Source organism: Mytilus trossulus, chromosome 1 (genome assembly GCF_036588685.1).
Source record: "Mytilus trossulus isolate FHL-02 chromosome 1, PNRI_Mtr1.1.1.hap1, whole genome shotgun sequence".
Lineage (NCBI taxonomy): Eukaryota > Metazoa > Mollusca > Bivalvia > Mytilida > Mytilidae > Mytilus > Mytilus trossulus.
Window position 1 is genome coordinate 12,964,237 of NC_086373.1, and position 26,836 is coordinate 12,991,072.

Sequence of the window (26,836 nt, forward strand, 5' to 3'; positions counted from 1 at the left end):
CAAACACATAAATTTAACCACTAAACTATGAAAATGAGGTAAAGGCCAGATGAGATCTGCCAATTTGACATGTACACCTTACAAACCTTGAATACACCAAATATAGTAGACCTATTGCTTAAAGCATCTGATATATGGACTTGACCACGAAAACTTAACCTTGAAGTTGTAAACTAATCTATGTAATGATGTCAAGGTCAGATGAAAACTGACAGGCAGGAGGACCCTGTAAGGTACACATACTAAATACAGTTATCCTATTACTCACAATAGATATTAAGATTAAATAAAATCTGATTTCTTTTTTAATAGTAAGTGAATGGACAATGGACATATTTTTGATGTTGTGATAGTCAAATCCACTCTGTTTTTGTTAGAAGTATTTCTGTTTGTATCCATCTGATGAGTTAAGCATTTTTCAACTGATTTTTATAGTTCATTTTTTTTGTTCTGTTACATCACTGTCTCAGGTTAGGGGAAGGTTGGGACCCCCTAACATGTTTAAACCCGCCACATTCTATATGTATGTCCCTGTCCCAAGTCAGAAGCCTTTAATCCAGTGGTTGTAGTTTGTTGATGTGTTACAAATTTGTTTTTTTCTTTTTTTGTAGATAAAATAGGTCGTTAGTTTCCTCGTTTGAATGGCTTTACATTTGTCATTTCAGGCCTTTTATAGTTGACTATGGGGTATGGACTTTGCTCATTGTTGAAGCCTGTATGGTGACCTATAGTTGTTAATTTCTGTGTCATCTGGTCTCTTGTGGAGAGTTGTCTCATTGGCAATCCTACCACATCTTTTTTTATATATGACTGACGACAAGGCATCCAGTATGAAGCCTCCAGGTCTTCCACCTTTCTAAAATATAAAGGTTTTTTTAAGTGGCAAGTTGACACCTCCACCGGATCACTGTCCGTATGGTCCAAAACCATTGACCGATAAACCGTTAAAATGAGGGGATGAAATCTGACTGACATTACATGGTCAAGGACAATGGCTATATGACTGAGAGAAACTTCATTACATGAGCTATATACATAAAAAAACCTAGATGCTTCGTACATTTTATCTTTTTGACAAAAACTACAAATGTACCAAGAAACTTTAAGAAAAGTTATGAAGAAACAATTTCTTAAACCAGGAACTTTGAATGAGCAAGCTCAAATATCAGGAACCTGAATGAGCAATCTCAAATTTCAGGAGCCTTGAATGAGCAAGTATAGGTTATCGAGTTTTCTACACATTGATATCGTGAAATATCAGCCACGAGCCACAATGTGAACCTTTTTGGCGAATGAGCTAAAAAATTTCACATTGTGTCGAGTGGCTGATATTTTACGATATCTATACGTAGAAACCCCGATTATCTGTTATCGTTCTATTAATGGTCTTTTTTCCTCTCCCTAAGACAGTTTCTAGCTTGACGAAACCAAGCTTGATACCGTCTCCTCTCGCATTGTGACGTCGCTGATAACTTCTCCTCACATTGTGACATCGCTGATAAGGCCTGGTCTTGTTTTGAAGTCTTGATACGAGAATTTCTGAGCGACAGAGCATAATGATATAGGCGTAAAGAAGGACTATAAGCTCAAATATCACTCACCATACCCGCCTTGTGACCATGTATCAAAATAAGACTGCAATCAAGACAGCAATAAGAAAAAATATAAACCCCCAGCCCTGCTATTTTGTAGCAAGAGATCTGATAATGTATGGACAGACAAGTTTCATAAATATCAACCACGTCAACCTTGAACTATTATCACGTCAGGATGGGAGACATGTTAAGACATTCACCAAATTCATCCACATACATAACATGGTTTAGCCAAGACCAATGTAGTTGACAATTTTGCTCTTACCCATATGTTGGGTCGCTGTCTGATTGATGTTTGTCCTACATCTACTTTTATCCGTATTGCAAAACAGACAAAATCAAAGAAACTTTTGTAATAATTTATTTATACAATATTTAAATAGTTTTAAATTAAATGTACACTATACAAGAAAATATATTTTGTAACTTTTGGAGTAAAATAAAACAAAACAAAATGTAAATATGATGTGAAAATGTACATTGTCATATTCTGAAGTATATAGTTAATTGTGATCATGTTAGCTTGTAAATTCTTTCAACCTGTGATTTTCACACCCTTTTAAGTAATTACCATATAAGATTTCATGAACAGATGAATCCATAAACAATTTTTGTTCAAATTATTAACTACATGTTTGTAAAATAAGCTGTACATTCGTTGTGAAATAAAATTGTAAAGACCCCTAAACTACCAACACATTTATACAAAATCTATTATCCTTTTTGTGCAAAATAGGGGAAAATAAAAATTAACTGATGTAAATAAATGCCTGATGGTTGTTTGCATAACATTCTATGACAAATGATAAATAAGTGAAACGAAGCAATCAATTTATTTAAGTATTCAAGGAATGACTAATATTTTTTCTATCTATGAAGAAATAACATCAAAAATGTGGTGCACACTGAATAACCTGCGTAGTGGGTTATTTTAAAGGGTGCACCACATTTTTAATTTATTTTCAATAGACGAAAAGGAATATAAGTCATTTCTTTTATTTTAATTCTAAATTCCATTTTAAACCCAAGTAAACCATGAAAAAATTATGTCTTTGAGCTGAAAACAAAACAATGTCTGCCAATCAGAAGATGCATTACATCCAAAATTGAATTATTGATGATTAGATGTCTAAGGAACCCTAAAAGACATCCAAACATTGTAAATATGCTTGTATAAATATGAACATGGTGGTGAAGGGGTTAAACAAGTGCATGGTATTTTGTAAATTTCAATTCTTCTGCTGTAAGTGAGCTAATTAAATATTTGTCAGCATTGCTACTGAGAAATATCTTTTACCTGAGTTCAAATTTAGTGGGTTTTTTTCAAACTTTGACAATAAGGTTGTAATACATGAATAAAATTGTTTGTTTTTGTTCTCTACAGATCAAATTCAGCAATTAGGAATAATTATCTTTCTTATTCAAGAAACAGAATTAAAAATCTAATAAATAGTTCTATTTACATTTAATTCATTTAAGTAACAAAAGAGGTAATTATAATACAATTACTTATGATAGAATATAAATCAATTGTAAAAAGTTTTATTTCTTTTTTTTAATTTGTAAATATTTTCATAAAAAAATAAAATTATAGCTACAATTTTGCATTCAGTTTAACCTTGTTTCATGTACAATCAATTGCCACATATCATTAAGTGGTGAGCATTATCAGTCTCCATATATTCTTTTGTGCTTTATACAGATTTGGACACAAGAACAAATTGCAACAAAACATTTCGTTTACAGGAGCCTAATTTTTGGTGACAAAATTACCTTCTTTAGACACCTTATTTGATACATTTTTATATATCACATCCTAACCTAAAGGTAATGTAAAAATCTGAGTGAAATAGATGTTATCATCCCAAACACACCTGTTCCTTCAGGTATATTAGTAATGGGTTCATAGTTAATTAAATGTACTTGCCTTTTGTGCAGAAAATCATAAAACTATTTAATGTCATTTTTTTTTATAATTCAGAAACACCCAAAACTTTTAAGGAATTTTGCAACAAGTGTGGAAATTAATATTTAGATTTTTTTATAGTTTTTTCAGTAACCCTATGACATGTCTAAAAAAAACTGATTTGTATTTTTTGTAATGCAAATTTTGAGAATAAATACATGTGTCTTCTGCTACGTGAAATGTCATTGTCTCTCAAATTCTTGAAACTTCACGACCATGTAACAAAATATCTTGAGTAAATAATGTAACAACATGGAAAAACTCTTTCTGCTTTCAAACAGTTACCTTGAAAAAAATGTTCATTCTGAAAAAAAACATTTTAATTGAAAAATGCTGTACCAGTGTAACTTTCAAAAGTTATCTCTCAAAAATGTTCTTTCATTACAGCTACTGATTTTCTAGTCTTAAATTATTTTAACTTGTTGGATCTTCTAACTGATTTTTAATTAAAAAAAATAATTTTGAGATGGTTCATCAGGGGAAATAATAATTGGAAATATTGGTTTTGTCATCTTTACCAGGTACCCTTTTTTTAATCTAAAAAAAAGGGAACATTTTGTTCCACCCATTAAAAAGTCGACAATGACTTTTCACATGAAAAAATAAACATCAATTTGTACAAATATGAAGAAAAAATTTGATAGAGAATTTTTCACTCAACTCAACTGAGAGCCTTTTTTCACATTTAAAATAAATATGGACTAGTTGTAAACTTCTTCAATACTGCACAGAATAAATAGTACTATCCAATAATAAATTAAATCTTAAATGAATTTCATTAACAGTTAGAATATAAAGCCAGCAATCTTCATATAGTTTAGCATCAACTTCTTTCATACAAGCTGTCTCTGTAGTATATTTTCCATCTCCTAAAATTAAAAAAAAGAATATATAAGTTATAAATGGTTCAATAGTGGTTTCATTAATCAACAATCAATCAAAATCACCAAATAAAGTTGACCTGCTACTTCATGAAGAATCACCATGATCACTGATTTGTAAAATGATCTGTATTTTAATGTGACCACTGTCTGTTGACCATGACTTGTAATGATTTTTGTTGACCATGACTTGTCATGATTCTATGTAACAAATATAGCTGACCTAGCTGATGAAATGTGTTAATTTCTAAGGCCAAATAAAAATATATGTGTGGTCCAGTAACCCGACCGACCCTAGTTTAAACCCTCGACCCATGAACTTTTTTTTTCATTTCTGAAAAATGTGAATTTCAAACAATCAAATTTTGAGTTTGTGAATTAAAATAATATAAAATTCGTAGATTTCTGTCATCTGAATTTCCACCGAAGTATCTGTTATTGATAAAATGCAAGAATTCATAACAATTTGTAAATGACTGTCTTTATTTTGCAACCAAATGCTTTTAAAATGGCAGACTTCCGGTATTGATGTGTGTAATACCGGAAACAATTTTGGTAAACACACAATTTTTTTTCCGGATTTTTACAATCTAAAAATTAAATTTAGAAAAAAAAAAAATAATATTTGCCGAACGACCGACCCTATTTTTCAAAAGTATGTAACTGGAACCACTAGTGTTGTTCCAATGATCGGAATAAGTCGGAAATCAGTTGGTTGGGACTGGCGATGTCGATAATCGATTGGGATTTTGTTCAATCGATTGTCGTTAAAGGTTCCGGACTTTGAGCTTTTCAACTTCCGGACCATTTACTGTTTGCATTTCATATGCGCAGTCAAACAATATTAACAAAAAAAATATCAGTCGATGACAGTAACAATGTCAAACATCCTATAACTAAAGAAATAACTAATTTCCTTCTTTATAAACATGACAAAAAGCATTTGCAGATTAATGAAATGGTATTTAAGATTAATAACTTTGTATGAAATACTTTCTTTCAATACCGGTACTTGTTACTTGAGAGCGTACAAATAATTCTGATTTTAGACAAAATAATTCCGTTGCTTTATTAAAACGTGTTGCAAGTTGCCTTTTATTAATGTGTTATCCATTTGTAGCATCAAAAACCTCATACTGTGGATTCATTTATTTTCGTGGGTACCAATTTTCGTGGATTAAGAAAAATTTGCATATTCGTGGAGATTTAATTTCGTGGTTTTGCTGAAGTCTGCATACAAACCTATAGAAAAGTTATCATTCGTTGAATATTTAATTTCGTAGTTTGACTGTGCCCACGAAATCCACGAAAATTGGTATCAAACGAATAATAATGAATCCACAGTATTCCTTTCCAGATTGTTTGCCAAACATCGTTTACTTTTGTAAATTTTCAGAAATTTGTCCGCCATTTATATAAATATAAGAATCACGAATCGGATACGGTTCAACTATGTAAAGATTCCGCATTCTTGCAATTATAAGTTCAGACGCACGAATGACACAATTGAAAGAAAATAATGATTACAAAAGTAATAAAAGCGTTCTACACGAATTATCAGACATTGGCTTAATACCCGTTTACTGTAAAATGCAAATGCATTGTTTTATTTTTTTCTGTTAATTTTAAATTTCTAAAAGTTAAAAAAACTTTATATATCCTTTCCTAATTTGAAGCATTCAAATGTTCATACAGCTATGTTATTGAAATTTTTTTGTGAGTTTCACCAATTTTAGAAATTTAGAAATGTTAGTGTCACTGTTGGTAATTAATGTTGTAATTATGAGATAAAATATGTTCAATATGAATCTTGATTCTAATTAATTCATTGTTTTAACTGCTAAATAGATAATTATCAAAGGTACCAGAATTATAATTTAGTAGTAAGTACGCCAGAATATGAAATGGAAACAAAAGATCAAATATGAATATATAAACTCTGCAATGATATGGATATACACATTTGACAAGTACAATGAGACTAAATGCATGATTTCCTTTAAAAAAAGAGGGCAAGGTGTTATGATCCGATTATAACCGATAGTCGGTTGGTTGCTGTCAACCGATTGTAATAGATAATCGGTTGGTAATTTCAACCGATTATCCAACACTAGGAACCACACATATATGAGTTTGTGAATTAAAATAATATAAAATTCATAGATTTGTTAAGATTTGATGTTTTATCATGGTCTTGTCTATAGCAATAAATTAACATTAAATGGGTCGGGGGTTTAAAAATAAGCACTTACTTCAATCATTGATGTTTTATCATGGTCTTGTCGACCATGTATTTTTATTTGGCCTAACTATTATAGACTCTTACACTGATGTAAAATCATATACATTAATTCATAATTTAAAGCGATTTAAAAGAACTGCTTGTTTACAAAAGCTTTGATGCATCTTGTTTGTTCAATGGTGATAAATGCCATTTCAGCAATATAATATTATCTGATAATATACCATTCTATTTTTAACAAAATTCTAAAAATAAGCACTTACTTCAATCATTGATGTTTTATCATGGTCTTGTCGATAGCAATAAATACAGTTACTATAAAGACTGTACAATTTCTCTAACTTCTCAATTCTGTAGTTCTTTGTCAATGCAACTGTATTATCTAGAAGTTTATTCAAACGTTCTAAGTCAACTACAACTGGCATTGCTTCTTCCTCTAGAATCTGTAAGGCATGTTCATGATCTTCTGTTTGTAGGCGTGACCTTGTAGCCCTGAATTTAGGTGATGTAACTATTGGTAAAAAAAAATAAAAAAAATACTTTCATTCTAAATGCTTATTTTTGTATCATTATTATATTTATTCATGTATAAAATCAACAACATTTGTATTCATAAAATAACTGATACATTTCTTGCAAGTTAATTCTTAAATCTAGTAAATGAATTGAATAAAATCTAAGATATATATATATACAGACAAGTTGACTGCTCTGCAATGACTTGCATGTATTGGTTTTCAAAAATATAGTTTTTATCAATTAGTGGTGTATACTTCCCTTGACTCTCATAATACTTCAGGTCAAGTTTTACAGAAAATATTTTGCACACAACTTGGGAATATTTGCTTACACTGTGTCTGGTCTCATAGTAGCAGGCCCATTTCCACTTCATAAGTAGTATTCCCCACTTGAACAAACAAGAACTTTAAATTCTTATATGATGCTTCTCTCTGCATTTAAAAGCAAGAGCAAAGATTGGTCAAGATTACTGGGCATCTTCCTAAAATTTATCCTCTAGAATAAGCATGAAACATTTGCAGATGGACTTACAGTAGCTATTAGTCCATCAATCATTAAATATGTACCCAGGAGAATAGAAATATTGAAATATATACCTTCTGCTTCATTGATATTATGATAACTGAAATATATTCTGAAAGTGACAACAGGTAACACAAAAACTTATCATTGACTCATAAACCATAAGATAAACCCACTAGAATAATAAAATGACCCATCAGTGCCAGTGTGGGAAGGTTTTTACACCAGTTTCAAACGAGAAAGTGTTGTTCAATGCTTTTAATCAATTGAACTCCAACTTCTATTACAAATAAAATCGAACACAGAACATTCTGATATTAATTTCTAAGACCTAAAGGTCATGGAATGGTCTCCCTTTTGCCAACAACATCACTGCTGGAAAAGAATCAGAAATGGTTGATCATAATGCATCCTATTGTGGGTTAATGTGATATAAACATCCCTCCACAACCCCTTTTTCCCCTATTTCTGATATCGTTTCTAGGCCGACTTTTATAACATATGGTAGATATCTAAATAAAAGTGTTTTTTTTCTAACAAACCTTTTTCATCTTCACTGTCTTGCTTTGAGGTAGCAGCTTCCTGAGATGTATTCAATTTCTAAAATAAAAAATAAAAACATGTACATATAACAAGTTTAATCACTCAACTTGAAAAACAAAATAAATAAATGTGTTTCCTATTGCTCAGCAACCCTATCTTTTGTTATCAACTTTTATGACAAAAATATTTATAATTTTAACATCAAAATATCTCCTATAAAAAATTAACAACTGAAATAAATTGTCCTTGGAAATTGAACAAGACATTCATAAACTTTTGCCGTTTATACCATATCCTATTAAGCTTAACTATTGTTAACTATATTACAACAAATTGGAAGAGAAAAAAAACAAGGCAATTTTTTTTAATAACAATGCATACTGCTCAACAAGAAACAACTTTTTAAACATATACATGTACTTTTACAAACCTTTCTTAACACTTGCATTATCTAATTATTTCATTAATTTTGATACTGGAACTCAATTAAATGTGAAGCTTTTCATTTGAATAAAGAAAACTCATATGACTTTATCTTCTGGTCAAAACTTTTGTTACAAATACAAGTAAATGATTGCAAGTTATACTGTGGATTCATTATTATTCGTTCAATGGATACCAATTTTAGTGGCTTTTGTGTGTACAGGTGAACCACAAATTTAATGTTGAACGAATAACAAATTTACTATAGGCTTGTATGCAGACTTTATCAAAACCACGAAATTAAATATCCATGATCATGCTATTTTCAATAATCCACGAAAAATGGTACTCACGAAAATAAATGAATCCACAGTATTGGAGAACTGAACTTTGACATAAAAACTTACAGGGAATAGCTACATTTTTACATTGGTTTGTTACTTATACACCTTTGAGATACTTATAAGAAGATAGTTTAGATATAATTTATGTATCATTGTCATTTTGCTTAAATAGTTTCTTTTGTTACATCGTACTCAGATTTCCTTTAAACTGAGTTTAACTGTGTGTATTACTGTGTTTATTAATTATACATTGGCTATACAGGTATAGTGGGAGGATAGAGATCTTACACAACATGTTTAATCCCGCCACATTTTGCACCTGTTCCAAGTCAGGAGCCTCTGGCCTTTGTTAGTCTTGTATGGTTTTTTTAATTTTTAGTTCATTTATATTTTTTAGTTTAGCGAGTCCATTTTCATTGAACTCATTGTTGTTGGGTTGGGTTTTTCTCTTTGACACATTCCCCATTTCCCCATTTCCATTCTCAGTTTTACATAGTCTCCCATCCATGTATAAAACATTGATTATTCTTTATTTAGCTGCTTATTTTCTTTACAACCAAAAGATTTCATCAAAATATTATTAATTCTGTTTAAGAATAAACATTTGTAAATCCTATAAAAAATTTACAAGATAAATAGTTGGGTTATTTTCAGATTTCAGATGTATGCTACAGACAATGATAGATACTTTTGTAAGATTTTAAAACTACAATTTGTCAGTAGTAACAGCTACCATAATCATAGGTCGGACAGATGGAAAATAAATTTGAAACTATGCACCCACAAGGTAACTGCAATCAAGATTGATAAAAATTGGCAAAGTATTTTTATGATCAAATTTAAAGATAACAGTAGACCAGGGCTACTACATTTGCAGACAATACTGTAAATTCAGAAATCATTGTGAGACTTTAATTAATGCAAATGATGTGATATGTAAGATTCTCATCAAAATGTGACTGCATTCTGATAACATATATACATACATAAATCTGTATAACAGATTTTCCTGAAACAGCAATAATTTATCTGGCATTTTATAGTCCATTCCTAAAATTTCACAATAATACATGCAGGCATTAATTTCTGATTTTACAGTACTTAATCATTTTCATGATTATGTTTGCAAGCAGGTTAATATTACATTGAAAGCATTCATTTTACAGATAAGCACAGGTAAATTATGTCATTTTATATAATTATAGTAAAAATAAAACTTATGTGTCTTGACACAATGTTTCAAACTGACTTAAGGGCATATGATACAGTTTTGATCCTGTATTTACAAGTTCGTGAAAATTTGCATATAGGCTATTTTTTACCTGATTAATGCAAATATGTAATAAAAAATATACCTTTATGTGCTACTTTTTGAGTAAAATGGGGTCGAAATTTTGTATATTTGCTCAAAATTCAGATTTGTGGCCGTAATTTCTTTTTCGAAAAGACATAACTTTTTTGTTATAAAAGATAAACACAAATTGTTTTTTTGTTAAATAATTGGTTATTTCTGTATTTTATAAGTATCATAAAAAATGATGCATTTTTAATTCAGAAATAACTCATATCTTATCAAATGTTCATGAATTGAGGAAAAAATGTCATTTTTTGCTGCATATTTATCAAAATTAAAAAAAATCCTCTATTTACATTTTTCTCAAATTTGGGTCACATAATCTCCCTGCAAAATGACACAAATTGATGTTTGGAAAATAGGGGTCCATGGACTCGTTTTCAAATCAAATCAGTTTGAATGATAAGAATCAGTCGAAAAATGCACCTTTTCCCGATATTTCACAGTTTGACATCGCGAAAATAACATTTTACGTTAGCAACGTCATTACCTCCCCTGTAACTGTATCGTATGCCCTTAAGGTAGTACCCAGCACTTGCACTAAAATTAAATTTTGATGATTGAGAAGCTTAAGGAGGCTCGCGGTTATAAGATTTTCAGAAAAAAATCAAACATTCATTTTTCTTAACAAATTTTATTAATTTCCTTTAGTAGTTGTTACTTTATCTTATGGTACAAGAATTTTTCAAAAAAATCAATACATGTTGACCCCAGGTGACTTTTAAAATTTAAATATCATTGAAAAAGCTTCAAATTATCTCCCTTTGGTGCAAAAATGCAATTTTTTTGGCTCTAAAAATGAAATATCTTTTTTAACTCATCGGTGACCTATATTTTTTATTGTTGTTTTCGAATAGGCTGTACATAAACTGAATAATTGTAAGATTTAACCAATTTCTGTAATTTAGTTATATTTTGATTTCGATATTACCGATATTTCTCCTATTAGTTCAACAGAAAAAAGGACATTAACAAAAATGTATGCTTTTTTCGAAGGCAGATTGTGAGCGTAAATGCACGGTGACCCCATTTTTTTATTTCATTTTTCCATTAGGTATAAGATAAAGTTAATTTATAGAAAAATATAGAGAAATCCTATATTAAATAAAAAAATTAATTTAGACCCGCAAGCCCCCTTAATTTTCCTTTTACAACAGAACGTAATTAAAACGTTTAGCTGACTTTACAGAGTTATCTCCCTGTAGTGTTAGGTACCACCTTAACCTAATTGGTTTTTTTGGGGGCCATTTAATATAATGGATACAATGATCAGGATGCATTACCTCAATATGAAAAATATCAAAAACATGTTGTTCTATACTGAAAAGAAACTGTTCAACATTTACTGTAGATTCATTATTTTTCGTTAGTTACCAATTTTAGCGAATTTCCCTGGTGAACCATATGAACTCAAATGTTTAACGAATTACAAATTTTGTATGGGCTTTTTATGTAGAGATTGGCAAAACAACAAAACCTAATATCCACAAAATTGCTAGTTTTCCTCAATTCACATTAATTGATACCCATGAAAATAATTGAATCCACAGTATATTGATTTTTAATTATTCTTACATTTACCTGTGCTCCCTTTAAAATGAAAACATGCCAATTAATCACCAAAACAGCAAATGTAATGTGATCTTGAAGAAAAGAACCACAATACCTCAGGACTAGGAGTAAAACAAAATGTTTTGTTATGAAATGATGACAAGCAAGGATAAAGCAAGCAAGGAAAATTATGCAAATGAAACCATATCCAGCAATACATTTAATGATAATGGATGTTCTGTTTGGACAGAGGTTGAAGAATTCAAAAGTTTTACCTGACTGGCTATTAACTTGGCATGTTCAACACTATCAACAGAATCTCCATTACTATCAACGGAACTACTGATTCCACTGTCTGTCTCCATTGGTTTAGTTGTACCTACCCTCGGTGACATTTTCCCTGACTTATTTGGCAATATGTTTTCTACTACTACAGATAATTCTAAGTTCTTTTCACCCCCTTTCTGAGATGATGGTGTATGTTTTTTTAGAGTGGGATGTCCACTTGATTCTTTTGATGTTGATTGTCGATCAGGTGATTTTGATCTCCTTCTATCTGATGATTTCCCTGATGTGTTTCGTGTTGGTGATTTTGATGAAGATTGACGATGAGGTGATTCAAACCGGTCTTTTGAACGGTCACGAGATCTACTTGAAATTGAGCTTCGTCTCCCTGTTGAGGACACAGAATTTCTTCTCCCTGAAGATTTTTCCTCCTGTTCAGGTGATTTCGCTGAGGTTTTTGAAACAGGTGATGAGTTGCAATTAGCAATAACTTCGGACACATCATAGTCATCTGTATCTGAAAATCTAGAGTCCTTCACTCCTGAATCTGAAAACTGAGAATCTTTACTTGGAGATGCAGACAATGGATTTCTTTTTTTTCTCCTTGACCTGTAACCTGAACTTCCCCATATATCTTTTTTAGCTAGTGGTTTTTTTACTGATCTTGAACAGTCATCACCTGAAAATGCTTTTCTACAAGAAAGCTGTTTCTTTTTTGAAGATGTAAGCTGTTTTATTACAGCTTCACCATCACTTGCAGAATTGTCTCTTTTTTCTGGTGTCTTTTCTGGTGATCCCTTTCTTATACTTTTTTCTGCAGCCCATTGTTTTTCTACATGTTCTAAAGGAGATGTGTTTTCTATATCCAATCCTCTCAACCTACGACTTGTTCTTGATCTATTATCAGGATTACTTGTGAATGGCTTATAAGATGTAGATGTGGATTGCAATGGTTTTGTATGGTAAAAGTTTGGGGCAGATTGTTGTGGATCTATACCTGAAAGTAAATAAAAGAAAATCTCTAAAGGTAAGAAAAGGATGTATCTTACCATGGTCACTGAAGAGAAACCAAAAATATGTATAGTGAAAATATGCTTTTAGATAAAATCTTAATTTTAATCACACAAACTGATATATGGAAAGCAATTTTAAAAAAACTTTTAGAAGAAGAAAAACAATTTTAATCACACAAACTGATATATGGAAAGCAATTTTAAAAAAACTTTTAGAAGAAGAAAAACAGACTATTTTAACCCATACCATCACTGGCATCAGACAGTCTTACCCAAAATACTGTTATTTGGCTCCAATATCTCTTCTTACTTTTAAAGGTAAACTTTACAATATTAATTTCAAGGTTGATGCATGTTCCCTCAACCATAGGCTATCTATTTTTATGTTTTAAGTTTAATGTTAATACACTTGAGTGACTGACCACTTCCATGACATCTGGTTGCAGGTCCAGTTGAAGCCAAAAATAATGAAAAAATAAAGAAATTCCAGATATACCCTACAAGCATTTCAAATATGAAAATAATTGCACTTAGTTCTTATTTTTCTGCCTGGAAATTTTTTCTTTTTCTTTTTATGAGACGGATGGCATAGTCTAGAAAAACATCTGTTTTATTTGTTCTCATTGTAATTGTAGCTGACCAAGGCATTTAGATGTTTACAAATCTTTATTTTATCCCACAAATTATACACAAAACAACAAATCTGTTTTATGGGCATTTAATACTCCTTCAAATTAAACAGTTGTGTCATTGTGTGTTGTTGTTAATTTGATATACATCCTTTGAGAACCTACCTCTATTCTTTCTTGAATTAACCAATTCTTGACACTGTGCTTCAAACTCAGGATCAAGTTCTACTTTTAATATTGCCTCAGCTGTATCCTTCAAAGCACAAGCTCTATGTCTGATTGCTCGACCTTTCATAAAAATTAATTTCAAAAATTTATTTTGATAAATATTTGGATTTTTTCACATGCTATTTATACATCAAGCAAAAAATTCATAAGAAAAAATATGCAAGATAGTTCTTCCTAATATGTCTATAAGGAGAAGAGGATGGTGAAGCAATCTTGAGGTGTTGGATCTTACAGCTGCATGGAAATAAAATAAGCAAAGTTCACAGACTGAAATGACTTGCTTAATTTTTTCATCTTGCTGCAGGCATTACATCGAATAAAATAATCATTATCACTGATCAATGAAATGTGGAGTCAGATGGTCAGGTTAAACCTGCTAGACAGACACATACCAACCTTACAAGCATTCTCTATACCAAATACTTTTACCATTTTTAAAGTATCAGAGAAATGAATCTAATCATGAAAACTTTACATTGATCAATGAAGCATGAATATGAGGTCAGTCTAGTGAACCTTATCAGATGGACATGACCACCTTTCTTATATTTTATACATCAAATACTGTTGACCGATTGACTATGGAATCTTCAAAACAGGTCGAACTTAACTTTGAGCACTGAATCAGGAAAAGTTGTCAAGTTAAATGAACCTATGTCTGAAGGAAATCTAGATCTTGTAATGAAATATTGTTGTCTTTTAACTCATAATGACTAAACAAATTCTTTAAAATAAAGAAATTTCACACAATCTATCTTAGAATGATCCAGGTTTCTTTTGTTGGTGTTCTGTCCTGCTGACATATACCTTAAATCTCCTTAATTCATAATATGTTACTGTATACACCATGGGTGTACCAACAGCTTTGTTCAAAATTTTTACTCACCTGCAGGAGTTTTATCTGGGTTATATTCTAAAGCATTTAAGCAAATACGGCTTATATCATCAAGAAATGATTTGGCAGTTTGGTAGCGATGTAGATCTATTTTTGACATCATTGTTTCTAAGTCCATAGGATGTTTAATAATTTCATAATAATCAGGAGCCTACAAAATATATTTACTTTATTTAAACTAGATACGTCTGAAAGACAAATTCTGTTCAGAAGATACTTTTCTGGTAAAGTACTTATAAAACTACTATTGATTCATGCTCCATGCAATCGTATACTTACCTTACATTTGATTTGTTAAGCAACAAAAGTTCCATAAATTATATATACTAAAGGTATCCAATTTTATTATTATGTATTATTAATATGTGTACAGGAAAATTGTGTGTATTTGCACAATTGATTGCTTTGAAAAAATATATATGGTGCAATTGACACACCTCAAAAACATCAATTGGCGCAAAAGGATTTCTGCCATTTTGTTTATGTTGTTATAACAAAATCTTTTTTGTCAGTTATTGGTCATTTCTGCATAATATTAGAATTTGGCAGTAGACATCATTTAACATTTTCCTATGTCAGAAAATTAATATGTTTGTGAAAATATGAGGTGAAATTGAGGCAGTTAATTTTCAGTAAAACATCTTGTATCTATTCATTTCAAATTGCATTGGTATTACAACAAAGCAACTTACATCCTCTGTGTCAACAGGTTTAGCAAAGAGATGGAATTTTCGGTCTCTGCCTAATTTGTTGAGAACATCCCTGAGAAACAGACGTAATTCCCTGAGTGTAGTTTCTTCTTGTTCATAAATCTTCTCCAATTCCCTTGCTGAATATTTCCTTGGTTCTGGTGGTGCAGCCTTTGGTAAAATTTCTAAAAATCTTTTTGCTGAAATTTAATGATAATGTTACAAACAAGCACTAACTTCCTTACTAATAATTCAACCTTTAAATTAATATTGCAAAAGCTGAACTAATTAGCCAACTTTCAGCTTGTCACTGAAGGACTTCATCAACGTAAACCTTCCAAAAGAAACTAATATTTCAACAATGTAAAACTTCCGAATTAAGTATAAGTGCTATTTCATGAACACATATAATCACACAATTGTATATTTGAACTAAAATGGGGGGAACAAATCCAGTCTGTTGAACATAAGGGGTTGGAGCTTCATGGTTTGTATATATATCCAGGTAAGATAGATTTTAATTGGACTGTTTAAAATAAAATTCACAATTTTGTAGATTTTAGTGTATAGATTGAATGAACAGTAACAGGAGTGATTATGGAGTTCAATAATACTTACCTGATTTTAATTCAGATTTAGTTTTTATAAAATTCTCATGCCGTGGTGACATACAGTATCAATATTTGTTTATACATAAAACCTATTTTTTTATTAATATAAAACTAAAGGCAATATTTTCAAAACATCAAATATATGTCTACTTGCATAAGCCAAAAAATTATACTTAAAATCTTAGAAGAAAAGACTGTTATCAGTTATCAGTAAAAGTTTTGGAGCCAATAATGTACTCTCACAAAATACTTCATTTTACCTAGAAGTATTGACTGATTAAATTATTTATTCATTTTAAGGCTATATTCATTTACTCCACACAATTTTGTCAGGCACTATTATATTTTGACTTATTTAAAATAAAAACATCTGCAAATATTTCAGTTTGCAGAAATCCTCAGAAGTGGAGGATTTGATGCGTGAAATGACTAGTTTAAAAAAATTCATATTTTGACAAACATTTATGTTATAAGCATGCATCAAAGGATCCTCTGTTCAAATGCTTTTTTGTAACTAACAAATTACATACAAAGAAACAAATAACTAAGAAAACACTTTTTTCATCGGTTCATCTCAAACATAACTAAGTTGTTCATGCAAATTTAACAGTTCTCTAAAAAGCTACCTCTACCAAAACTATTTGGACAGTCTGAATTCTGAAAATCTGTAAAGTTTTTTCAATTAACTTAAAAAGTTATATCACAATTAAATTGATCAGCACTAATTTTAAAATTTGTGTAAGACATTGCTGATCAATATAAACAGTCAGCAGCATAAGCCATTAGTCCTATGTTGCAGAATAGTTAAAAAAAAAAAATAGACTATTAAGTATAAGCCAACCTTTGCTAGTATTTGGTAGTAAAGATTTTTGGGGCACACCGATAAACCGTTGATAGACATTTTATAAAAATAGGACAACTCATAGAACTAATATTTCAGAGGACATTACTCCTGTAAAAATAATTGTTCACCAAATGATTTACAAACTCATCATGTCATTGCTGATATAATTTCCCATTATCAATTTCATTTGAAAAGTTGATGTTCAATCACTTAAGGATGTATTCTTCTGACGTTTAAGTCTCATTGAAATCTTGTTCTGGGATTTTTCCAAAACATTTGATGCAAGTGGAAAATAGCAATGAATTTGATAATTATTATAATTCAACTTAACTCTGTGAAAGAATTGTGAATTTCCAATAAGTACTTTTTGAGTAATTATATATTCAAATTTTATTACTAATCAAGTCAGTCTTTTTAGCTGAAATTTTGAGAAAATAGGTGAGGGGTACAAAAAATGATTTTACAAGAAACATATACATCCCGTAACTTTTTCTTTTCAAATTTCTTAGATATGTGTTTTTTCAATCATTTATAAGAAGGAAGATGAAATACTACGCATTGTGTTCTTTAAACAGAGAAAAATCACAAATTTACAAAATTGACAACATGGTACATTTGACATGAAAAAGCATCAAAATGTGATAAAACTTTCTTAACACCTACCTATATTTTTTTTTAGTTTAATTTATTACGATTGGTCCACTTCATCTTTATTGAGAGTATTAAAAAAAGTTTCATTGAGGAACTGTGATTTTTTTCACGATAATAGCCCAAAAATAGGTAAAATTGATGAAAAATGGCAAAATCATCAAAATTGGGTACTTTCCACCACATTATTTTTTCTCAACCAATTATATTTTGTCAGTCACATAAACCCAAAAATCAGGTTAGAAAAAATGTTTTATTCTAGAAATTGAAAGTTCTGGTTTGATTCTCTTTCATTTATATTGGTATAACTAACGTTAAAATGAGGGTTTACAAACGTGACAAAATAAAACTATAAAAGTTTAAATTCCTAAACTCAACTTATTAATTACATTCCTGTATATATCTTTTATTGAAAACAATTTGTTTCTAGCTTTGTTGAGGTTTCAAAAATAGAAATATCCATTATCTGAGGGAACTGTTTTAACACTTGTGGTAGTTTATGAAAAATCCCTAGACTATTCCAGTTTATATGAATATTTTCAAAACCAAAACAAGGTTCCATTCAAAAAAAGCTTACCAGCTTGCTTCCTTTGAGATGGAGGCTGCACTGCTTGATTTAACAATATATCTATGAAAAATTCTCTTCTTTCAGCCTCTGATGGATAAGCCATCTTAATGACTTGGCTAAAGTTGGCGTCAAAGATATGTGTCAACTGCAAAATAAAAACAAAGTAAACAACCAAAACATTGTGCACCTCATCCTCCTGCCTACCTGAGGTCATAGTCAAGGTATATAATATCATTCAAAACTTAATATTGGGTTTCTGGTTGATATAATTGAGATACAAAACTTGAGTGCTGAAACAAATCTTTGGTAGTATGTTACAATTTATTTACAATTGGTAGTCTGTAATTGTTTTACAAAATTAACTAGTTGCCTAGATATCAGGTATTTCTAGTTGTAGGACCAATTTCAGTAAGAAACTATTGAGGAAATACAATACAATTTTCCTCCCACTAATGAGGCAATGCGTGTGAATTACATTGTATCTACATGTATAGTTGTGCGATGAGAAGTAAATACATATCCAGGGAAAGAAACATTATACACAGCTGAAATCCATGACATAATCTTGCTGACTATTTCAGTTGCTTAAAACTTTTTAAAAATCAACAAATTTGCAGGCGTACCGATACTGACTTCAGAGCAAAGTCATGTCTCCATCAAATCTGTATAGTGGAGAAAACTTTTGAATTACAATTCACACAAGTAAATTGTTTGGTAATAAATGCAAGACAGTGGTTGTTTTTTTTTATTGTGTGAAAATTTATTTTACATGCACAAAAGTAAAAAAAAAACAACACCAAGAGATTTCATGGTAAGTTAGGAAAAAAAAAATCAATACAAATATGAAACAAATATATAAATTGCTATTACCTGTTCCCCAAGCATACTGTAATGGCATTCACTTGTTGCTAAAAGAAGAATTGGTGCAGTTGGATCTAACTCATTTAACATCATCATAAATGTTGCACGTAATGTGTCAGTTAGAACACTCCATAACTGCTCGATATCAGGCATGTAAATAATACTGGGTGCAGTACGCCTTGCCTCACGGAAAACCTAAAATTACATTAACAAATAAACATCAATTACAATTTTGAATAACATTAAAAGGTTGTGTTGTAAGGAGATTTAACCACTTTATTTCAAATGCTTAATTTGATAAATGGTTGGATAAAAAATCCAGTTATTTTAAAAAGCAAAGCTTTTTAAATATAAGGAAGGAAGCTAAAAACTATTGATGAAATTCAACATACTCTGTAAGGTTAAATCTGTAAATTTTAAGAAGGGTGGATAAGATGAGTGCCAGTTAATGCTCACAACTCCACCAAATAATAACAAGAGTACATAGCTGAAATGTCTCACCTTCTTTACTGATCATTGATATTATGTTCATAGTCCTTAATATAAAGTGTAATTACAACTGACACATAAACTTAACCAAGAAAACTAAACAAGGTCATGTCAGATGAACCATGCCAGGCAGGCATGAACAGCTAATAAGTTACAATTCTTCCATACAACAAATATAGTTGACCTATTGCTTATAGTTGAAGAAACACAGACCAAAACACAAAAAAATTGAACACTGAGCAATGGACCCTGAAAATGAGGTCAAGTTCAAATAAAACCTGTGCGACTGACATAGATCATAAATTATTTCTTTACACCAAATATAGTTGACCTATTGCAATTAGTATTAAAAAAAAGATCAAACTAAAAAACTTAACTTTGACCACTGAACCATGAAAATGAGACCAACAAGGCCAGATGACACCTGACAGCTAGACATGTTCACCTTTCAATCAGTCCTTACACCAAATATTGTAGACCTATTGCATACAGTATAAGAAAAACAGACCAAAAGACAAAAACTTACCTATAACCACTGAACCATGAAAATGAGGTCAAGGTCAGATGACACCTGCCAGTTGCACATGTATACCTTACAGTCCTTCCGAACACTGAATACAGTAGACCTATTGCTTATAGAGACCTATTGCTTATAGTATCAGAGACATGGACTAGACCACCAAAACTTAACCTTGTTCACTGATCCATGAAATGAGGTCAAGGTCAAGTGAAAACTGTCTGACAGGCAGGAGGACCTTGCAAGGAACGCACATACCAAATATAGTTATTCTATTACTTATAATAAGAGAAAATTTAACATTACAAAAAACCTTAAACTCAAGTAGTCACTGAACCATGAAAATGAGGTCAAGGACATTGGACATGTGACTGATGGAAACTTCGTAACATGAGGCATCCATATAAAAAGTATGAAGCATCCAGGTCTTCCACCTTCTTAAAAATAAAGCTTTTAAGAAGTTAGCTGACACAGCCGCCGCCCCCACCAGATCACTATCCCTATGTCAAGCAGGCTCGACAAAAATCCTTTCCCAGTTGGAGTTCTTTCTTTTTAGAGGTTTGGAAAGTTAACTTCTGTGTATAAAGATAATAAGAAATACATGTCTTGCCTACAATAATATAATGGCACTCAACTATTATTTGTATAGCGTCTGGCATATGCTGTTAATTTTGATACAATATCTGTATCTTATGAAGAGTTACCTGAGCACATGATTCTTCTGGAGTTTTAGTACTGACTGCAAAAAGTGAGGGAAGATCAAGAACATGAACAGGTAATTGTTCCATGTTATGAAGAATTCCTGGAGCTAAATGAGTTGTCTGCCCTTGTCCTGGTTGGCCAGCTAATAACATTCTTGGTCTGTGTGTTGTTGGTGTCTTGCTGGCATAACTGTTTAATATAAAAAGAAATCCTGCATCATAAGTGAAAAACAATCATTTTTATCATCATTTATTGTAGAAATTGCTTTGAAAATTAAACTATTGCAAACACCAGCAAGACTACATGAATAATTGGACACCTAGTTTAAAAAAAAATCTTCATTTTTCAATTTACAAGTCAATTGTTTGGCAAGCATCTTCAACCTGACTTGGATTTCCATGCAGTCATAAAACTTTTGAATCAGTTTTTTGTACTCGTACTCGAAATTCAACCAATTAAAATGCTGGATTTCATGATTTTTGTGCTCTGCGCACTGAGCAAATTTTATGACTTCAACCCAAGGTATATTCATAAACAATAATATCTCCTCATAAGACATAATGTCCCATTCTCACTTTCACATTTCTATGCTAAACAAAAATCTTATCCATAATGCTAAATTGGCACATATATCTATTCGTCTAAGTTTCAAGCTGATGAGAATTTTGATTATAAGCTACCTTAAAATACCTTTATCCAAATCTTGAATCTATTACATTTCTATGTTAAGAGAAACATGTGTACTAAGTTTCAAGTTTATGTTTTCTTCCTGCATCTTATTCTAAAAGTCATTCATTTAGTTTTCTTTCTAGTCATATAGAAGAGCTTTGCCTCTAAAAGATCTGCACACAATAAGATTTTTTGGGTGGGAAAAAGCATTTTCACAAAGACAGAAAAAAATCTATCAGTTTGTTTGGAATATAGTCCCATTCAAATGCAATGTTACCTTGCAAAACTTAAAAATGTTTCTGTTTCATTGTCTTCTTTCTTCTTTTTTCCTTTACCCTTATTTTCATATATACTAGGTGCATTTTCATCTTCGTCACTGTCCAGCTGATCTAACAAGTTAGTACTTGACTCCTGCTGACTAGATGTGGCTAAAAAATATATACAGCTGTGAACTAAGACATTTGGTTCCCCTGCTTTGCTTTCAAATAAAAATTTCAAAAAAATCATAAACTGACATATTGTTTGCTGTAAACAAGAATGTTTCACTTTCCAGAAATACATATAAAACTAGCTGTAAGATTCCAAATTAAACTTTAATTTCACGCATGTAATTATGTTCATACATTGCTAATCCAATTATCAAGGGTTTACTAATACATTTTATAAGAAAACATCAAATTTGTAGAAATCTAAAATTAAGAATACTGCTTATAATCAAGATTTATTCTACAACGCTCTAGTCGGAAATAATACCTGAAAAAAGTCTGAACAACCAGAGAGAAAAGAGGGTTTCCAAACTGAAAGCCTTATAATATCATCATAGAGTGGTTGTATCGGACACAAATTAAGGCTTATAAATAAGAACGTCTACTTGCAATGATACTTTTATTGGAACTCTGAATAGATAACGTCACAACAACGGTTGCAGGAACACCTAATGTGCAATTCTTAACAAATATGAACCTTGTATCTCCTTCACAAAATTTGAACGTATTATGAACAAAAATATGATAATATATACATATTTGACTACAAATCTTGAACTGATAAAGTGATATATATCCCAGTTGTGATGCTTTACTAAGTACAACATTTTATAGAATACTTACCAGGAGCATCTAGACAAGACAGCTGTGAAAAAACTGATGGAAACACTTTTTGAACTGCATCAATACATTGTTTAAAAATATTTCTTAGTAAAGGCTGAACACGCATTGACAATGCACGAGCTGGAGAGGTCACAGATCTTTGAGATGCTGGAACAATTGTATTCATAGCATTGAAGAAGTCTTTAGCAGCAAGATTTATTGAAGACACATCCAATTGCAGTTTCTCAGATGTTGTGTAAATTTGTGGATATCTTCTTCTCAAAGCCAACAATGAAGCCTCAGTACAAAGTGATTTCAAGTCGGCACCACAATATCCTGTTAAAACAGAATATCAATAATGAATGGAAACAGAAAAACCAAGTGATCATTGTACCTATTCAGGTTTTTTTAATGCAGTCATTGGAACCTCGAAAAAAGAAGGTTAAGAAAACTGACATACAGAAACTCCAACAAAACAGTGTAGATCATAAGACAGTAAAAAAATAAATCACTATTAAGCTATTCTATTTTCAGAAGTATAATATACAATACGATATTCGATTACACGATGTAATTAACATTAAACATATAGGGAATGGTTTGGTGTTTTAAATAATATTACAATAGCCGATATATTCTTTTAGCCGATATCTGATTAGGCAGAGTCTACTGTAGCTTAAAGCCATTGTTTATGTTTCGGACCATATGAGTATCTGGACCATACGTGTATGGTCGGGGTAATCAACATGTATACTTTTAAACTCAAAAATGTCAAAATCAAATGAACATATTGTAAAAATAATTTTATTGTTTAAGTAGGTGACATCACGGGCAAGGATCATGATATTTTTTAAAGATCATGGTATTTTTAAGACATTTTTTATAAGTAAAATATTAAAAGTGTATGTTTCTTTATTTTTTTCTATTCTTTTATTTCTTTACTTCTATTTTAATCTTAATTATAAGACCGGTAAAATAGCATTTAAGAGCCAGAAAATAGCTATTGCCTTTATCTAATTTGATCTGTGATATTCATTTTACAATATTGGAGATCTATACGATCTAGAGTTTCTTAAAAACACCGTAGACACATCGGAATTGTCAGAGTCAATATCTCTGCACGCAGCCAAAACAAGCAATCGCAGAAAAGCTGCATGTATGGTAACATGTGAATGACATTCCAAGTATACAAAAGCATACACGAATACAATAAGCGATGAAAACTAAGATCAACTAACTGTGGCATCAATATTTAATGTTTATGTAGCTTTTGAAATGTAAAATTGTATTATTTCTATTGTATATTTGAAAAAATACCTATATGGTCCAAATACTCATATGGTCCGGCCTGTTAATAACCAAACGAGTATAATACTCATATGGTCCGACCATACACGTACGGTCGGACCATATGAGTATACGCATATGGTCATGATCATACGCGTATGGTCCAAATACTCATATGGTCCGGAAAATTTACATCTTTCAGACTTGCAAGAACTTGTCAATTCATATTATTTTGTCAAAATAAAAGTACAAGATACTCATGGGATTTATCCCCACCATCCTACAAAATGAACTACATGAATCATGAAACTCATATTAAGGTGGTACCTATTTTTTTTTTTAATAACACTACAGAGAAATAACTCTGTAAAGTCAGCTAAACGTTTTAACTACGTTGTGTTGTAAAAGGAATATTAAGCTTATCAATGATCAAAATTGGTGTTTGTCAAACTGCTATATAACCAGTGTAATTTTTCTGACAATACGGTAGGTTCAAAATTTTTGAAATTTGTATATTTTTGTTAAAGGGTCAAAGTAAATACTTTAAGTTAACCCTTTCAAGGCGAACAATGCGTTGAGGCATCCCCGTAGCCAGGCCGAACAATGTGTTGAGGCATCCCCGTAGCCAGGCCAAACAATGCTTTCAGGCATAGACAATCACGTGATAATCATATTTTTTTTGTCTTTTAACTCATTTCCTCCCGTAAAGCTACGTTTAACCAATACATATATAGGTTTTCAGGAAGCTTGTATATCACAGTTAAGGAATACCAATTCTGACTGAATTTGATACCTTATATATACTTCAATACAATGAAAGATCGGTAGCGTCAACAAACAAAATAAGCCGCCGCCATTTTGTACAAACATGTGATGCGATCATGTGACCTTTTTCGTCGAAAAAAGGTTATTTGGAAGGAAAGTTGAATTTAATTTCATGAATATTTTGATTAACATTATGATACAAATTACGAAAAACAATTTTAACAATTGCACAGAGAATAAAATCAAATAATTATTCGACTTCCGTAGGCGCGGTAATTGGATTTTCCCCACGAGTGCAAGAGGTCGCACTCCTTTTATGGAAGTTCTAAATAAAACAATCCAATCACATTCCTCTCTCACTTGCCAATGTCAAGGACGCAAAATTATTGTAAATATTAGTAAAATGTCGTTTCATGGTCTGGATCGTGTCTGTAACATTCTGAGACACAAAAATGTCCGACAGTTCTGAGAACGAGTTTGAGGTATTTTCGGTGGGAGAAGTAGATCTTCTTCGTCAACGGTATGAAATGCATTGACCTCAAAATGACATCGGTGATGATTTCATGATCACTCCTGAAGTGATGTTGAAAGAGAAGGGGTCAGCAACCTTTCAGACGAAAATAATGACAGCTGGCAGATGTAAATATGTCCCCCAACAATGACTGATGGCACCAAGAATTTTATATATTGAAATTTGAAAGAGGTCTTCCCCATTTATCCTAGAAGTAACTGGTCCACAAAACATATGAGACCCAAAGAAGGATATTTTTTCCAGATGTTTCTATCTCACAACGAAATAATTGATAGTTATAATTAGATAAGATAAGACATTTTTATTCCAAAGATAGGATATTTTGATTTCAGAGATAAGATATTTTTATTCTAATTAAAGGGTCCATGAAGAGCAAAGTAATATTGCAATGATTTGATAATCAACATGAAACCGGTAATGTTTTTATAAATCATATATAAATGTGAATATAATCATCTCAATTCTAAGATGTTAAACCGCAGCCAGATCAGAGCCACACACATATATTAAACAGTAAAAAAGCCATAACAGTTACAATTATATTTTTATATGAACAGGCAATTATTCTCATATTCAATATATATGTACATTGACGGAAAATAAAATATAATTGTATGAGCTTTAGAATTTAGGGCAAAAATGTTATATTTTCTGACAATGTACATAGATTGTTTTTATCCTGAAAATTATTAATCCCAACACTTGAAGGTTTTATCATGTTTATAGTTATTAAAAATATAAGTCATGGTCTCTAATTTTTCAAAGAAATGGAAGAAATTATGCAGATAATAAGGTATCTTCACTTCACTGATACGCACCAGCGAGGTGAGCAAAGATGGGAGGCTAATAATGATGTATCTTACAAACTCAGAAATTAAAGACCCCCTTAACAGACAAAAATGAGGGACCAACATGTCCCCAAACAATAGGTGACGATTCATGATACCTTACAAAGGGAGGGATGCATCCAAGCAATTCATGCCTCCTAAAACAAAGAAATGGGCCATCAAACTTTGGGTTTTGGTAGCGTCAGACACCGTGTATGTCATAATGTGAAATCTACCACGTCAAGACTGATCAAACACATGTAGGTTAACTCTATTTGCCAGTAGATTTTGGGAAACAAGATAAGGTGTCACATATGCTGGGCGAGGGTAAATATTAAAGGTACACAGGAAAAAAGGTTTCAAAATATGGTTGTGTTGAATGTAGAAAACCCCTTTGCCTACCCCATTGCTTCACTGTCTCCCACTCAGTCAAAAATTAAACTTTTTAAATTAAGTTACTTTGTTACAATTTTTAAGTTGAAAGGATATTATATACATAATTTGTTGAAAAGGTTTTCACAGATAAGTTGTTGAAAGGATATTCATAATTTATATTTGTTGTTACAGTTGGCATTTTCATTCAATAATTTTTGTCATTTTTTTTTAATAAGGATCATTAAATTATCTTCATCATTGAACAATACAAAACCAAAGACAGTGGAAATTCTAGCATCCCATGGAGTCAGGACACTTATAATAAATAATTTTAAAAATAAATCAGACTTTTTCAAAGTAATTTTATTTTTATC

General features: G+C 31.1%; 1 protein-coding gene across 3 annotated transcripts in view; it reads right to left on the minus strand.

The window, feature by feature from the left end:
- Positions 1 to 1,940: 1,940 nt before the first annotated feature.
- The window catches only part of LOC134715557 (ATPase family AAA domain-containing protein 2-like), a 45,929-nt gene continuing 21,033 nt past the window's right edge, over positions 1,941 to 26,836 (minus strand). The window contains exons 13-25 of one of the 3 annotated variants that reach the window (XM_063577823.1): positions 22,698 to 23,012; positions 21,866 to 22,016; positions 20,922 to 21,108; positions 19,221 to 19,406; positions 18,360 to 18,495; positions 16,917 to 16,955; positions 15,683 to 15,879; positions 14,982 to 15,141; positions 14,033 to 14,155; positions 12,324 to 13,222; positions 8,268 to 8,325; positions 6,948 to 7,195; positions 1,941 to 4,430 (exon numbers count right to left, since the gene is read on the minus strand). In XM_063577823.1, the coding sequence (XP_063433893.1) occupies positions 4,395 to 4,430; positions 6,948 to 7,195; positions 8,268 to 8,325; positions 12,324 to 13,222; positions 14,033 to 14,155; positions 14,982 to 15,141; positions 15,683 to 15,879; positions 16,917 to 16,955; positions 18,360 to 18,495; positions 19,221 to 19,406; positions 20,922 to 21,108; positions 21,866 to 22,016; positions 22,698 to 23,012 (2,735 nt within the window). In that variant the 3' untranslated portion in view covers positions 1,941 to 4,394. Of the gene's footprint in view, positions 4,431 to 6,947; positions 7,196 to 8,267; positions 8,326 to 12,215; positions 13,223 to 14,032; positions 14,156 to 14,981; positions 15,142 to 15,682; positions 15,880 to 16,916; positions 16,956 to 18,359; positions 18,496 to 19,220; positions 19,407 to 20,921; positions 21,109 to 21,865; positions 22,017 to 22,697; positions 23,013 to 26,836 lie in introns of all 3 variants that reach the window. The other 2 variants (XM_063577802.1, XM_063577812.1) reach the window with 2 other exon arrangements.